Source organism: Danio aesculapii, chromosome 20, assembly GCF_903798145.1.
Source record: "Danio aesculapii chromosome 20, fDanAes4.1, whole genome shotgun sequence".
Lineage (NCBI taxonomy): Eukaryota > Metazoa > Chordata > Actinopteri > Cypriniformes > Danionidae > Danio > Danio aesculapii.
This window is the reverse complement of record NC_079454.1, coordinates 54,135,849-54,151,266: the sequence shown is the minus strand read 5'-3', so window position 1 is coordinate 54,151,266 and position 15,418 is coordinate 54,135,849. Positions and strand designations below refer to the sequence as shown.

Below are 15,418 nucleotides of genomic sequence, written 5' to 3'. Positions count from 1 at the left end.
TGTTCTAACCAACACCTGTAATTTATATTTTAGAAACGGCTTCTGTTTCTTACAGCTGAACAACAGAAAACTGACAATGATCAGCTCAGGTATGTGCTTTATTCAGTGTTAAATGCTCATAATGCGAGTTTGAATGCCATTTCACATGACATTTATTGCTGTACTACTGAAAGCAGCAGCAGATAGTTCACCTCAGATCTGGAAAATAAAATAAACCGTCTGAAACTGAACTCTAGGACTGAGACTCAGTGCAAACCAACACATATCAGTGATTCAGCATCTACATTTAATCATGTTAAAGAGCTCTAATATGTGTTCATTAGATTATAAACCTCACCATTTCTCTGGAGTGCAGTGAGTGCACCATTCTGTGCTTCTGAATGGCTGTGTTTACATTTCTGTGGTGTTTCGTCTGGTGCAAACAGCCAAATTGCTCATCACTGCGTATCTCGTCACGTAGAATGTTGTTAGGACACGGGGTTACAATGTAAACTGCTCGCCTATTTTTATGTTCATAATATTTATATTATTTGCTAATTAATGACCTACTGTCCACCAGAGGTCGCATTTCATTCACGGACACACACTTTGACAGCCTTCCTGACTGAATTAATGAAATTCTCTGTTTTCCACCATCTGGCAACCCGGGTGCTGAAATATAATTGGCTAAACTGGCACTGGGCAGGTTAAAGAGACCAAAACAAAGACAGCTGTTCTGGCACATAACACACATGTTCAAAGCAGAATATTTGACTCCAGCATTGTTTTCCAGATAAACAAGTATGTTCACTGAGCATGTTTCTGAAATATCTGCAAATATATGATGGAGTTTTTATGCTCAAGAAGAATCAAAAACCTACATACAGCACCTTTAAGGCATGTAATACATAAATGACTCACTAAAAAGTGCCATTAAGAGGTGGTGAAAAGTCAAATGATTTGTTCAGAAACAGATTCACTCAGGAAAACAGCACAGTGTTCTGCTCAAGTTTTGTTTCAACTATTTTAAATCACAATATTGTGTCTAAACTATAAATGAACTGTTGTATAAAATAAATATCACAGTTCAGAAAAATGAAACTCTTGCATGAGTGATATGACTTTACCATATAAATATAAAACATAAAATCAGGATTTGATTTTTTGCTTTCGTCAGTTCAAGGCTGCATATTGAGTTTAGTATAATTTTAGTACGTTTTGACTGTGAAAATGTGCTTGTTTTGTTGTTTTTGTTTGTTTGTTTTTTTAAAGTGAGTGCCATTCACTAAGAAATGATGAAATAATGAATGAATAAATGCATTAAATATGCAACAAATGAACAAAAAACATTCTTACATTTTGTTTGGCTGTGTATTCTCATCATAAATGGTGAAAAGTTTTACTGTTTTCTGCTGTTTTGCGTCACTTCCACCTAAAAATACAGAATCAGTTATCATATTCATGAGCATCTGTGCTTTTATTGCACCATTAAGCAACATTAGCAGCTGCACTAATCAAAATAATGTGAAAATGCATATTATACAAATGAATCACTTGCAGAAACTCACTTTGATTCATATCGTCCTCTCGACTCACTGAACTGCTACTGAATCACACAGGAGAAAAAACAACAACAACGACATCAATAAGACAAATTAAATATAAATATTTTAAATGTAATCCTTGATTATATGCATACACAATAACAATAATTAAAAAAAATAAGTGCTGGTATCTTGCCTGGATAAGGCTTGTAAAGCATAAACATGACACCAAAAGCTACCATTAGGTGGTGAAAAAACTGTTTGACTCAAATGATCTGTTCAAAACATGTGATTCATTCGAAAATAAAAGTAGTGGCTGCAGGTATGAATGAATCAAGAAATCATTTGACTCAATTGACTTCAGAAATAGATGCACAAATATTCTACTCCAGCTTTGTTTGGACTATTGTCATAGGTGAAACTGAATAAATAAATCAATAAATATGAACTCTGTAAAATGAGTGACACAATAAAAAGTGAGGAAAGTATGATGAAAGTAATCACTTTGATTCATATCTTCCTCTCAACTCACTGAACTGCTACTGATTCACACAAAGGAAAAAACAACATCATCCTTGACTATATGCATACACAATAACAGCTAAATTAAAAAACAACACTAATTTAAAACACTGGTGCTAGTATCTTGCCTGGTTAAGGCATGTAAACATAAACATGACACCAAAAACCTGTTTTACTCAAATGATTTGTTCAAAACGGGTGATTCATTTGGAAATAAAACAAATCAATGAATCATTTGCCTCAAATGATTTGTTCAGAAACAATGTTGATGCACAAATATTCTGCTCAGGCTTTGTTTGAACTATTATCATTAGTGAAACCGAATAAATTAATAAATAAATAGATAAATATAAACTCCCTATGACACAATAAAAGTGTTGAAAGTATGATAAAGAATGAATAAATACACAATCAAAAAGATTTAACAAAGAAAATCACTCACATTTTGTTTGTTTGTGCGCTCTCATCATAAATGTTGAAAGGTTTTACTGTTTTCTGCAGTTTTGCGTCACTTCCACCTTAAAAACACACAATTAATTATCATATTCATGAGGATCTGTGGTTTTACTGCATAATGTAAAACATTAGCAGCTGCACTGATCACAATAATGTGAAAATGCATAATAAACAAATGAATCACTTGCAGAAACTCACTTTGATTCATATCGTCCTCTCGACTCACTGAACTGCTACTGAATCACACAGGAGAAAAAACAACATCAATAAAACAAATTGAATGAAATATCCTAATCATTGATCTTTGCAAAACATGCATAAAAGAAAACATTGATTAAACATTTCTGAGCTGGTATCTTTCATGGTTAAGATATGCAATACATAAACATGACACCAAAAAAAATCTGTTCAAATGATTTGTTTAAAACAGGTGATTCATTTGGAAATGCAACAAATGGCTGCAGGTATGAATGAATCAATGAATCATTTGACTCCAATGATTCGTTCTGAAGCCGATACACAAATATTCTCATCCAGCTTTGTTTGAACTATTATCATCAGTAAAATCGAATAAATAAGTCAATTAATAAATTATAAACTCTGTAAAGTGAGTGACACAAAGAAAAGTGCTGAAAGTATGATAAAGAATGAATAAACACACTACATAATACAAAGATTTAACAAAGAAAATCAATCTTACGGTTTGTTTGTTTGTGCGCTCTCATCATAAATGTTGAAAGGTTTTGCTGTTTTCTGCAGTTTTGCGTCACTTCCACCTTAAAAACACACAATCAGTCATCATATTCTTGAGCATCTGTGCTTTTATTGCATAATGTGAAATTTAATCAAAATAATGTATATTAAATTCATCAATTGCAGAAACTTACTTTGATTTATATCGTCTTCTCGACTCACTGATCTGCTGCTGAATCACATGGGAGGGAAAAACATACAAATAAATCAACCTTTTCCCCCTTAATCCAGCTTTTCCCACCTAAATTAAGCACTTTATTACAGCAAAATGTGCATGTACAATATTATAATAAATAAATAATCAATATTTGTCGGCGCCAGTGGTGTAGTGGTTAGTGGGTCGACACATGTACTCCGGTGCTCACGTCGACCCGAGTTCAATTCCGCCTCACAGTCCTATGCTAATCCCTCCCCTCTCTCTGCTCCCCATGCTTTCCTGTCAATACTCTCTACTGTCCTATCCAATAAAGGTGAAATCCCAGAAAAAATTATTATAAAAAAAATGTAATTAAACAAAAAATAAATAATAATAAATAATATTTTGCAGATATTTCACACATACAGTTGAAGTCAGAGTTATTAGGTCTCCTCGATATTTTTCCCTCAATTTCTGTTTAACGGAGAGCAAGGGCCTCATGCATAAAGACTTGTGTTGAATTAATACTAAAACACTGCGTACAGACAAACGTGCGTACGCAGTAAAAAATTCAGATGTATGAAACACTGCGTACGCTGAATCCCACGCATATTCTCTTTGTACATCCGAATTAACGTGAAACTGAGCGCACGTGCACGAGCGCAAAACACCTTCAAAACGGTGGCACCTTTTTAAAAAATGTCAAGTACTGTCCTTATAAAGATTTTGTCTAATGGTTTTTAAACTTCCACATTATAACAAAATATGTTTCATGGTAAGAGCAGTCTGGCCAAGACACTAGCATTCAGCTTAAAGTGACATTTAAAGGCTTCACTAGGGTAATTAGGGTAAAGTTAGGATAATTAGGCAAGTCATTGTATATCAGTGGTTTATTCTGGAGACAATCCAAAACTAATATTGCTGAAGGGGGCTAATAATATTGACCTTAAAATGGCTTTAAAACTATTAAAAACTGCTTTTATTCTTGCCGAAATAAAACAAATAAGACTTTTTCCAGAAGAAAAAATATTAGAGGGAATACTGTGACAATTTCCTGTATTTGTTCAACAGCGTTTGGGAGATTTGTGAAAAAAAAAAATAAATAAATAAAAAATAAAAAAAATCACAGGAGGGGGAATCATTTTACTTTAGCTGTACATAACATTTTTTTAAGTCACATTTTCATTGGCTCTGTAGTAAACAACATCCTTGCTTGTATATTACAAGACAATTCATTTTTTATAAATATAAATAAGAAACCCATGAAGGCATATTTGTATTATTTTATAACTTAAATTATAGGCTGACTCTAATAGTCTTTATCACATAGTCAGTGATTTTGGACCCTCAAGATTTTAGCTTTTTTGATTTTAGATTTTAGAGTGAGTGAAATGTTAATGCTTGCACATGGTTAAGCTGACAATTAATATGTTATAGACAAAAAATACAGCTTAACCCTAATGTATACACAGTTGAAGTCAGAATTATTCGCCCCCCCCTGTTTATTTTTCCCCCAATTTCTGTTTAACGGAGAGCAGATTTCTTCAACACATTTCTAATCATAATAGTGTTAATAACTCATCTCTAATAACTGATTTATTTTCTCTTTGTCATGATGACAGTAAATAATATTAGACTAGATATTCTTCAAGACACTTCTATACAGCTTAAAGTGACATTTAAAGGCTTAACTAGGTTAATTAGGGTAACTAGGCAGGTTAGAGTAATTAGGCAAGTTATTGTATAACGATGGTTTGTTCTGTAGACTATTTGAATAAAATATAGCTGAACGGGGCTAATCATTTTGATCTTAAAATGGATATAAAAAAATTAAAAACTGCTTTTATTCTAGCCAAAATAAAACAAATAAGACTTTCTCCAGAAGAACAAATATTATCAGACATACTGTGAACATTTCCTAAATCTGTTAAACATCATTTGGGAAATATTTAATAAAGAAACAAAAATTCAAAGGGGGCTAATAATTCTGACTTCAACTGTATGTATATATTGAACTATTAAGTGTAATAGGGCTGCACAATACTGCAAAAAAACTAACATTGTGATACTTTTTTCTGCGATACATATTGCGATATCCAGTACAATCTCATCATATGATTAGAATAGCTCTATTTGGAAAGAAATAGTTTTAGACTGATTGTGATGATTTTGTAGTGGAGTGCATCTACATAAAATACAATAAACCAATCACAAGTATTGATAAATACAGAAAAGCAAAAACGCAAGTGAGATAAACAGCTTTCTGCGAGTTTAGCAATAATCAGGTACACAAATGTCAACTAACACTTTATAGACTTCACTGTATATGTACACAATTACAATTATTCTTATTTACGATTACAAGCAGTATAATTTCTTGTGCCTGAATGTTTTACCTGGCTTGAAATGCTCACAAGCCTTAAAATCACGTTCAAATGACAAACACTGCAGTAACTTGATGATTAATCTTTGCAATGATTCCACAAATCATCAGTGTTTACAACTGTGGCTCCTGGTCAACTATAATCTCGATTTGACATTGTAGACCCTGTGATGTGACTACTGCAGATGTAAAAATTGCGATATCGATGCTGAAACTATATATTGAGCAGCTGTAAAAATTTTATTTGCATTGCTTTATAAGATTTGGGATTGAATGTATTTGATGAAAGAAACTCTTTGATTGGTGAAATTGTACAGAATCATGGTTAATTTGACATGTAATTCACTGTTGATTATTAGCGTTTTATAATGCCTTCATTAACCCTTGATCATCTATTAATACCCACAGAGCTCACAGGTTTGTTAAATGGCAAATTACTGGAGAAATTGGATGGTGTTTTACTTGAAAAACTGACCTGGAAACCCCAAGCCCTTCTTCCAGCTCACTGTACATCCCAAACGGAGCAGATTTCACAGTATCAGCAGCTGATTCACATGAAGCTGTAGGTCTCTGGATTGAAGAACTGGCCTCCTGAAGGAAAATTTAGAGAAATATTAACATTATTGGCACCAATTTTAAAAATATGGGAGGATAAAGTGTGTCTGAAAGATCCATTAAAACATAAAAAGCTTTCCTTACTTAGAGTTCGTCTCATGTTTTAAGTAAAAATATCTACAAACTCTTAAAATCAAGAAGCATTTACTAGAGTCAAACTTATTGCATTCCTTTATCGAGTAAAAATGAAGTGAGTTTTTACCTAAAACAAGCAAATAATCTGCCAATAGGGTAAACAAAATAATCTTGCTTTCACTTTAACATAATAACCTTTATTTAACCAGGTAAGTCAATTGAGAACCAGTTCTTATTTACAATGACGACCTGGCCAAGAGGCAACATAAAAAGCAGATACAGTACAAAGCAGCAGGGACACAATTCAATAACAATTTCACAAATGCAGATATTAACATATAAAAGCAAGGAAAAACTAGAAAACAAGCAGTGATCTTGTACTTTTAACTGGATTGAGCTTTAAAGGATGAGTGGAATGAAAGTGCTGAGCTTTAAGGCAGCTGCTGCAGATGATCCCAAGCATCTGAAAACTGAAAAGAAGAGCGACCGAATGAAGTGCGAACTTTGGGTCTGCAAAGGTTAATAAAACCACTAAAGCGCATATTTCGACGTGCTTCCTAAATGTTAAGGAGTGACTGTAAATATAGTGGAGTTTTTCCCAATAAGAGTTTTGTAAATGATCAGAAACCAATGAATTTGTCGACGTGATTGAAAAGAAGGCCAATTCAATCAAGAATACAGTTGACAGTGATGAGTATTAAATGGTGCACCAGTAGCAAAACCAATTGCTGCATGGTAAATAACGCCCAGTGTGTGAAGGAGAGCTGATCTGTAAATTGAATCCCCATAATCCAGAATTGGTAATCGTGTTAATTTGACCAAATGCTGCTTTGAAGAGTGTGTAAAGGAAGATTTGTTTCTGTAAAGAAAACCAATCCGGACTTTCTGAGCAATTCATTTATGAGAGTTTCAAATGTCAGTTTCCCATCTAACCAGATATCAAGATATTTGGAGCAGTCAACATAATCAATCTCAGTACCGTCCAATGAGGAAGATTTAGGAGGAAATTAATAAAACATTATTTTCTTACTCAACTGGAAGATTATTTTGCTTGTTTTAAGGAAAAACTCACTAATTTTTACTCATTATTTCTGAAACCAAGACAATAATTTTAGCTCGTCTAGAATATACTTCTTGATTTAAGAATTTTTTAGATATTTGTACTAGAAACAAGACAAAAACTAAGTAAGAGGAGCATTTTTGCAGAATATAAGTTGTACAAGGCTGTGCTTTAAATCAAAATATTGTCAAATGTGCATATTGCAATATACAGTCAAGCCCGAAATTACTCATACCCCTGGACAATTCTGACTGAAAAGCAACTTTTATTCAACTAAAAGATTTTTTTATTGGAAATGCCACAGAAAAAGAAAATAAGACGTTGTACAAGTGTATCATTGTGTAAAAAAAATACTTCTCAGCTTTTATTTACATTCATTCATTCATTCATTCATTTATTTTCTTCACAGCTTAGTCCCTTAATTAGTCTGGGGTCACCACAGCGGAATGAACCGCCAACTTATCCAGCATATGTTTTACACAGCGGATGCCCTTCCAGCTGCAACCCAATACTGGGAAACATCCATGCACACTCATTCACACACACACTGCAGACAATTTAGCTTATCCATTCAAACATGAGCACAGGGAGGAAACCCAAATCAACACAGGGAGAACATGCACACTCCACACAGAAATGCCAACTGACCCAACCGGGACTCGAACCAGCGACCTTCTTGTTGTGAGGTGATTGTGCTACCCACTGCACCACCATGATGCCACTTTTATTTACATTTGAACAAAAAGAATTTGCCAGGGGTATGAATGGTTTTTTGTTTATATTGCAATGGTTCATGTAAAATGAATGATTTAACACGACTATATAATGATGATGCTGAATAATTATCAAGTAATTAAGCCATGTTAAAGGGACAGTTCCCTCAAAAATGAACATTTACTCTAGATTCATTTACATCTGTAGTAAAAACAAACCAGAGAATTCTGTGGGAGTCAGAGGCCCATTCCAACATTATGAGTAAATAGCTGCGTTTCCACTATCGTGCCTAAAGCGAGCGAGCCAGGGCCAGTCGCGTTTCCACTGTCACTTCCGGGGCCTGATCAGGCCAAAGCAGGGCTTTCTCTGGGCCTGCAGCCTGCCTTTTTTGACCACCCCCCCCCCCCCCCCCCCCGAATACCTTGGGCCAAAGAGGGCCAGCTGGGGCTTCAGAGCAGAATGAAAGGAGAGGCGGACTTTGCCCGAGTCTGATAAAGATGCCATGCCATCATTACACTAGTTTTCTGATCGCACATGAGTACATGCGCCAAACAAATAAATAAATAAGAGAAATAAATCATATAGCCTAATAGGCTAGGGGTCTTTTTGCTTACGATCACCCTCATGTTACTCTTTTAAATGTAAGGCTGTTGCATAAAATAATAAAGTTTTCATTTATAAGTGATATTTCTCTGCTGCATCCTCGATGTTTCACTAATGCATAATAATCTTTACACCATATCATAGACACAAGAGTCAGTAAAGGTTGTCGAGAGTTAAGGTCAAGTTTAAAAGGTGTGTTTGTGCATGATACGTGCGTGTTTAGATGACTATGCGAGTGTGAGAGCGGGCAAAAGAGCGCTCGCTTGACAGCTCTTGCGGTTTCTTTCTCTTTTTTATTTATGTTGGAGATATTACAAAATATGAACACAACAGAAACACTTGAAACTTTACAAATGACGTGTCCAGTTTTGTTGGCTCAAAACAATAGTGTCATATCTTGATAAAAAAGCCTAAGCTATATTGAAATCATTTAAAGATTTACAAATGTCGGATGTAATAAAATCACATCAAATAAATAAACCATTTATTCATTTTCTTTTCGGCTTATTCCCTTTATTAATCCGGGGTCGCCACAGCGGAATGAACCGGAATGCCCTTCCAGCCGCAAACCATCACTGGGAAACATCCATACACACTCACTCACACTCATACACTACGGACAATTTAGCCTTCCCAAGTCACCTGAACCACATGTCTTTGGACTGTGGGGGAAACCGGAGCACCCGGAGGAAACCCACACGAACGCAGGAAGAACATGCAAACTCCACACAGAAACGCCAACTGACCCAGCCGAGGCTCGAACCAGCGATCTTCTTGCTGTGAGGCTACAGCACTACCTACTGCGCCACTGCATCGCCATAAATAAACCGATATAAAACAAACAAAAGCTAGAACAATGTAGGTATACACAATACATAAATTAACCCGTTTAAAAGCTATAATAAACTTTCATTTTACAAAGGCCTATCTGGAAAAAGGTTTGAGAGATTTTCTAAAAACAAGAAACACCGGAGGAGGCTTCAGATATTATTGGTAAAGTATCAAGTATCAAATCATGCAAACAGAGCATATTTTGGGCGAGTGAACGCAGAAACTCCCTTCTGTTCTGTCATCCAGTCCTGCAGCGCCGCTTTACAAACGCACTGGGCAAAACTGCAAATACAAAATGTGTTTTATGTCCTCAAACAAAGACATTTATGTGTTTATATGATGTAGGGCTTTATTAGTGGATATCTGCTGAACGCAGCGAAACATAGACTATACTTTATTACTTGTGCTGAACACTTCACACTTAAGATAATCGAATAATATGCAACATCCTTAAATGAAGGGGAATTCCTTATTAAGTGTCATATAGCCTATAGGGAACAATGAATATGTTTTAGATCTCTCCGGAGCATTTGGGCTGAATGTTTGATGACGTCTATCAAAACGAGGATGTTTTAAATTACATTTCATACCGAGTTATTACCAGAGAGTTTCTGTGGTTTTATATTATGGATGGGTGCGCTCACTGCGCTGGGTCCCTCCGGTAGTGGCGAGACCACTCGATGCACGATGCCGACAGTCAGTCGGTGAGTAAACGAATATAATGAATGGAAACGCACAGGCCTGTGCGTATACACATATAATATAATGCTGCACAGTAACCTGTCATTTGTTTCGGTTGTCTTCATTTTAATGGTTTCGTGATAATGTGCTCTATCTGCCTGATTTATGCTGAAGTGGGCGGGTTGTGTGACATTTGATTCAGGGGACGTTCTGTGGGCGGGGTTTTCGTGACGTGCTGCGAGCTACTAGCCCAACAGTGGAAACGTGACATGATTTCGGGCTCACTGCTCAACCCTTCCGGGCAATTGGCCCGATAAAAGCCCTGGCTTGCACTGGCCCAACAGCGAAAATGCGACTACTGATGACAGAATTTTCATTCATTGGTGAACAATCCGTTTAAGAAAGCATTAAGACTGAAAACTCCCCTCTGGTTTTATTTTCCGGATTGTTCTTGACTTTAATAAATCTACTCCAAGAGCATGGCCATATTTATTTATTATTTCTGCTTGTTTAGATTGCTAAAATGTCTGATTTGTTTTATGCAACAGTAGAAAAGGTTGTTCACTATGAGAAATTGTAGCGATGTGTTCTTTCTACTGAAATAATGAAACATACATTGGCCATTACATTTTTTAAAATATCGTATATCACATATAGAATATCACATTTAGCATACTATTGCACATTTCATCACCACTGCACAGTCCTAATACACATGCCTTTAAAGCAATAGTTCACCCAGATATTAACATTTAGTGTCTGCAAACCTGTTTTCTTCTGTTGAACTCAAAGGAAGATATGCTGGAACCCATTGACATCAATAGTAGGATCATAAAATACTACAAGTTAATGCTTCTAGTTTAAAATATTTATCTAAATATCTTTGTGTTTAACACAAGAAGAGAAAACTCTGTTTTTTTACAAGTCAAGGGTGAGTAAATGATGACAGGTTATATATTTAACAATAATATTAACATAAAGCATTGTTGATCCAAACATACTCTTTTGTCTGCAGGGAAGCACTGCTGTGGGGCCGCTGTGCTGTTTCTCTGGTGAAGTTTTCTCTGTGCCTGCTCGATCTGTAGCTGCAAGTCCTGCTTCATTTTGTTCAGGTGTGAAGCCTTTTCTATTACAAAGTCATAAAAAGTAAATGAATGGCATAAAAAAAATATGAACTGATTCTAAACCATAAAAGCAATTACATTATATGTAGTCAATAAAATAAGTCCACTTATCTTAAGCTCTTCAAGTTTTACTTGATCATTTTATTTTAAAAATATGGACATATCGCAGATGGCACGGTGGTTAGCACTGTGACCTCACAGTAAGAAGCTCACTGGTTTGAGTCCCTGCTGGGTCAGTTGGTGTTTCTGTGTGAAGTTTGCATGTTCTCCCTGTGTTGGCGTGGGTTTCCTCCGGGTGCTCCGGTTTCCCCCACAGTCCAAGCACATGCAGTACTGGGGAATTGAATGAACTATATTGGCCAGTGCATGTATGAATGAGCGTGTATGGGTGTTTCCCAGTACTGATATATATATACAATAAAATGTATATACTTTGTACATTGTAAATAAAATGTAAATGTATATAAATAAAACATATGCTGAATAAGTTGACGGTTCATTCCACTGTGGCGGCCCCTATTTAATAAAAGGACTAAGCAAGGAAAATTGAATGAACGAATGAGGTCAGTTTAACAAAACCATGATGATATTGATAACCGCAATAATTTTGATCATGATAATTTTTTTATGACAACATGACGAGTTGAGAGTTCAAATTAAACACTCAATAATGGCGTGGGTTTCCGCCAGGTGCTCCGGTTTCGCCCACAGCCATGATTATCCTTACTGTACTTAACATTTCACTCACACTTCATATTTACATTAAAATGTCAGAGTCATGATATATTGATATACTCATGCATTGCTCAGGTGTGAGTTTCTCACAGACTTCAACTCAGTGTCTAAATCTTGATGCTTCTGTGGGTCTCGTCTATCAAATCTGAGCTTTATTTTGTATTTTCTATTGGATTAGACTCAGCCTTTTTTCAAAACACATGACATAATGTCTTTTGCTATTTCATGTGTCTAGTATCCATCTTGATTTAAGATTTTTTTTTTTAGATATTTGGATTTAAAACAGGACAAAACTACTAAGCAATTTTTTTACATTTTATTATTGTTTTTAGAACAGCTCAGGGATGTTTAAGGACAACATGTTTGTGCACTTTTTTTAAAGATTTTAGTTCTGTTTTTGAATACAGGGTTGGAAATTAATGCTTTTCTTTTTTTTTTTTAATCCGATTCATCGATTAATTGAAAACATTAAAAATAATAATATTATAATATTAAAATAATCGTTAGTTGCAGCCCTACACTGTATATATCCTAAATAAATCAACAAAAAATGTTAACAAAATGTTTATGGTACCAAGAACTAGAAAAAAGTAACATGTTTAACACAGTCAATTTAGACATTTAAACACAGAGGCACAGGACACCCAACAGGCCACATCCTCTACCAGATCTATTTTCAGTTGTCAGACACCCACATAAAAATACACTATAGTAATTTACAGTAAATGTAACAGACGTTAATAAGAGTTATCTAACATTTCTTTATATTTAAGAATCACTTCTATTGTTTAGGGGGGACTTTTATTTTGACATGAAATCCGCTTTTCAGAGCAAACAAGAAATGATGAGAGAACAGTATGGATAGCGGACGTTTATGATGGTTTAACAGAGCTCGTACTAAAAAGGACGGTTTATACGTTTATTCAGCAACCCCCCGAGAAGGCATAAAGTCTGTGTGATTGTATACTGTTAGTTAGAAATACATATTTTGTGAAAATATCTAAGAATATTGATGTATATTTTTGTATTGGTTTGCTCAACTCTTACAGTGATTTCAGAAGAAAAGGAACGTTAATAAAGCTTCTTGAAAGATCAATAAAGTTTCGGCACTCAATTGGATGGGTCTGCTACAGTAAACACTATATTGTTTTTAACCATACTGACACCTTCAGTAGCGATTGGATGAAATGACAGAGGCTGTGCAATCAGATAAAATGTTGCTGACACTGGTTTTTATGTATAGGTGATATATATTGCATCACCAAAAATGATTGAGGTCATGTGTTGCACGATAAGTCCATATATTGATTATTGTGACAGGCCTAGTCACATTCAAAGAACTTTATATATATATATATATTAAAAAAATGGCTGCAGTACTGGTAATATTAATAGTCTGAAACCATAAAACCAATAGTCTGTACATTTTTATAACACCATAAACTAATGTAATTTCGATTTTAATTCAAGCACTTCAAGAACCTGTTTGTTTTTAAGTACTCTCCAGGCCTTGAATTTGTGTGTCTGAAATTCAAGTATTTTCAAGATTACATTTATTTTATTTTCCTGCTGTAAAAATGGTGCCTGGGTCACTTTCAACATTTTCCACCGTTTAGACAACAGGAGGGTTATCACACTCCAGATATGGACGTACCTCTCATAGCCTTGTAGTATCGCTGCGCACGGAGCTCCTCGATGCTGAACTCTACGTCTCCCTGGTAAATCTGATCTTTGCAGTACATGATCTCCAGGTTATCTTCCCTTTGACCCCTGAGCCCTTCTTGAGTCTGGCTTTTCTGGAATGGGGCCACAGCCTCCACCGGGATACCTGGAGCACTTTGGACACAAACAAACACTCATGAATATATTAGGCATGGGCTTCTATAAGATCCTGAAGGTATGAAAACCTTCCCTGAAAAAAATGATGTCTGCAAAATTGTTGCAAACAATTTATACGTGTTGAATTCAAACAAACAAATTAAATGTAGTAATTCATTTACTTTTCCGCTTAGTCCCTTTATTAATTAGGGCTCGCCACAGTGGAATGAACCGCCAACTTATCCAGCATATGTTTTACGTAGTGGATGCCCTTCCAGCTGCAACCCATCTCTGGGAAACATCCATACACACTCACGGCATGTCTTTAGACTGTGGGGGAAACCGGAGCACCCGGAGGGAACCCACGCGAATGCAGGGACAACATGCAAACTCCACACAGAAACGCCAACTGACCCAGCTACCTTCCTGCTGTGAGGCGACAGCACTATCTACTGCACCACTGCGTCGCCCTAAATTTAGTAATTTTCAACTCAATTTTTTTGTTCAAATTTAACTCAATTTAATAAATCTATAATTTAATAAATCCAAGAAATCATCTTTGAATATTTTTATCAGAGCTGGATAAAAATATCAGTTTCAGCATGTCAAGACATATTGTAATATCGCTCTAAAATATGTTCTTTTCAAATGTCTGGGTAATAAAACAACAACTATTTTCCTGACTGAACCAAAGTCAATGATTCATTTTAATTATTTAGCTGGACATATTTTGGAGCAGTAAACGTGTCAGGATAAATGACTAAAATAAATGATTGCCTTCTGCTGTCTTCGTTAGTTCCAAAATCAGATTTCTGTACAACTTGAAAAGGCATCTTTGGAGATCTTTCTCTCCTGTGGATGTAAAGTAAGCCTGTTCAGCTCTACAGCATGCTGGATGTTGGTGCATGAGTGATTTGTTTTTCAGATGTTTGCTGAATCATGGGCTGACCAGAAGATTTTGATGTGGAGGTTTCTGCTGGAGATACTGTTGTACTAAAAAACTAAATAAAATAGCTGTAAAAAACACTTTTGTTTTGTTTGCATATACCATTTCTTGCATGGTATATGCAAATATCGTCACATGCCTATATACACATTAATGTCAGGATTACTGGTTTCAGGGTAAATAATGGTACATTTTGTGATGCTTAAAGTTTGCATGTTCTCCCCGTGTTCGCGTGGGTTTCCTCCGGGTGCTCCAGTTTCCTCCACAGTCCAAAGACATGCTGTTCAGGTGAATTGGATAAGCTAAATTATCTGTAGTGTAGGAGTGTTAATGGGTGTGTATGGATGTTCTCAGAGATGGGTTGCAGCTGGAAGGGTATCCGCTGTGTAAAACAGATGCTGAAGTTTGAGGTTCATTCCGCAGTGGCGACTCCAGATTAATAA

At 35.6% G+C, this 15,418-nt stretch overlaps 1 protein-coding gene across 6 annotated transcripts in view; it reads right to left on the bottom strand.

Annotated features, from left to right (window-relative positions):
- The window catches only part of bub1ba (BUB1 mitotic checkpoint serine/threonine kinase Ba), a 36,073-nt gene that overhangs the window by 16,256 nt on the left and 4,399 nt on the right, over positions 1-15,418 (bottom strand). For 2 of the 6 annotated variants that reach the window (XM_056481351.1, XM_056481355.1), the window contains exons 3-11: positions 13,866-14,047; positions 11,354-11,478; positions 6,249-6,364; positions 3,389-3,426; positions 3,202-3,277; positions 2,700-2,737; positions 2,488-2,563; positions 1,548-1,585; positions 1,336-1,411 (exon numbers count right to left, since the gene is read on the bottom strand). In XM_056481351.1, coding sequence (XP_056337326.1) covers positions 1,336-1,411; positions 1,548-1,585; positions 2,488-2,563; positions 2,700-2,737; positions 3,202-3,277; positions 3,389-3,426; positions 6,249-6,364; positions 11,354-11,478; positions 13,866-14,047 — 765 coding nt within the window. The remainder of the gene's footprint in view (positions 1-1,335; positions 1,412-1,547; positions 1,586-2,487; positions 2,564-2,699; positions 2,738-3,201; positions 3,278-3,388; positions 3,427-6,248; positions 6,365-11,353; positions 11,479-13,865; positions 14,048-15,418) is intronic. The other 4 variants (XM_056481353.1, XM_056481354.1, XM_056481352.1 and 1 more) reach the window with 4 other exon arrangements.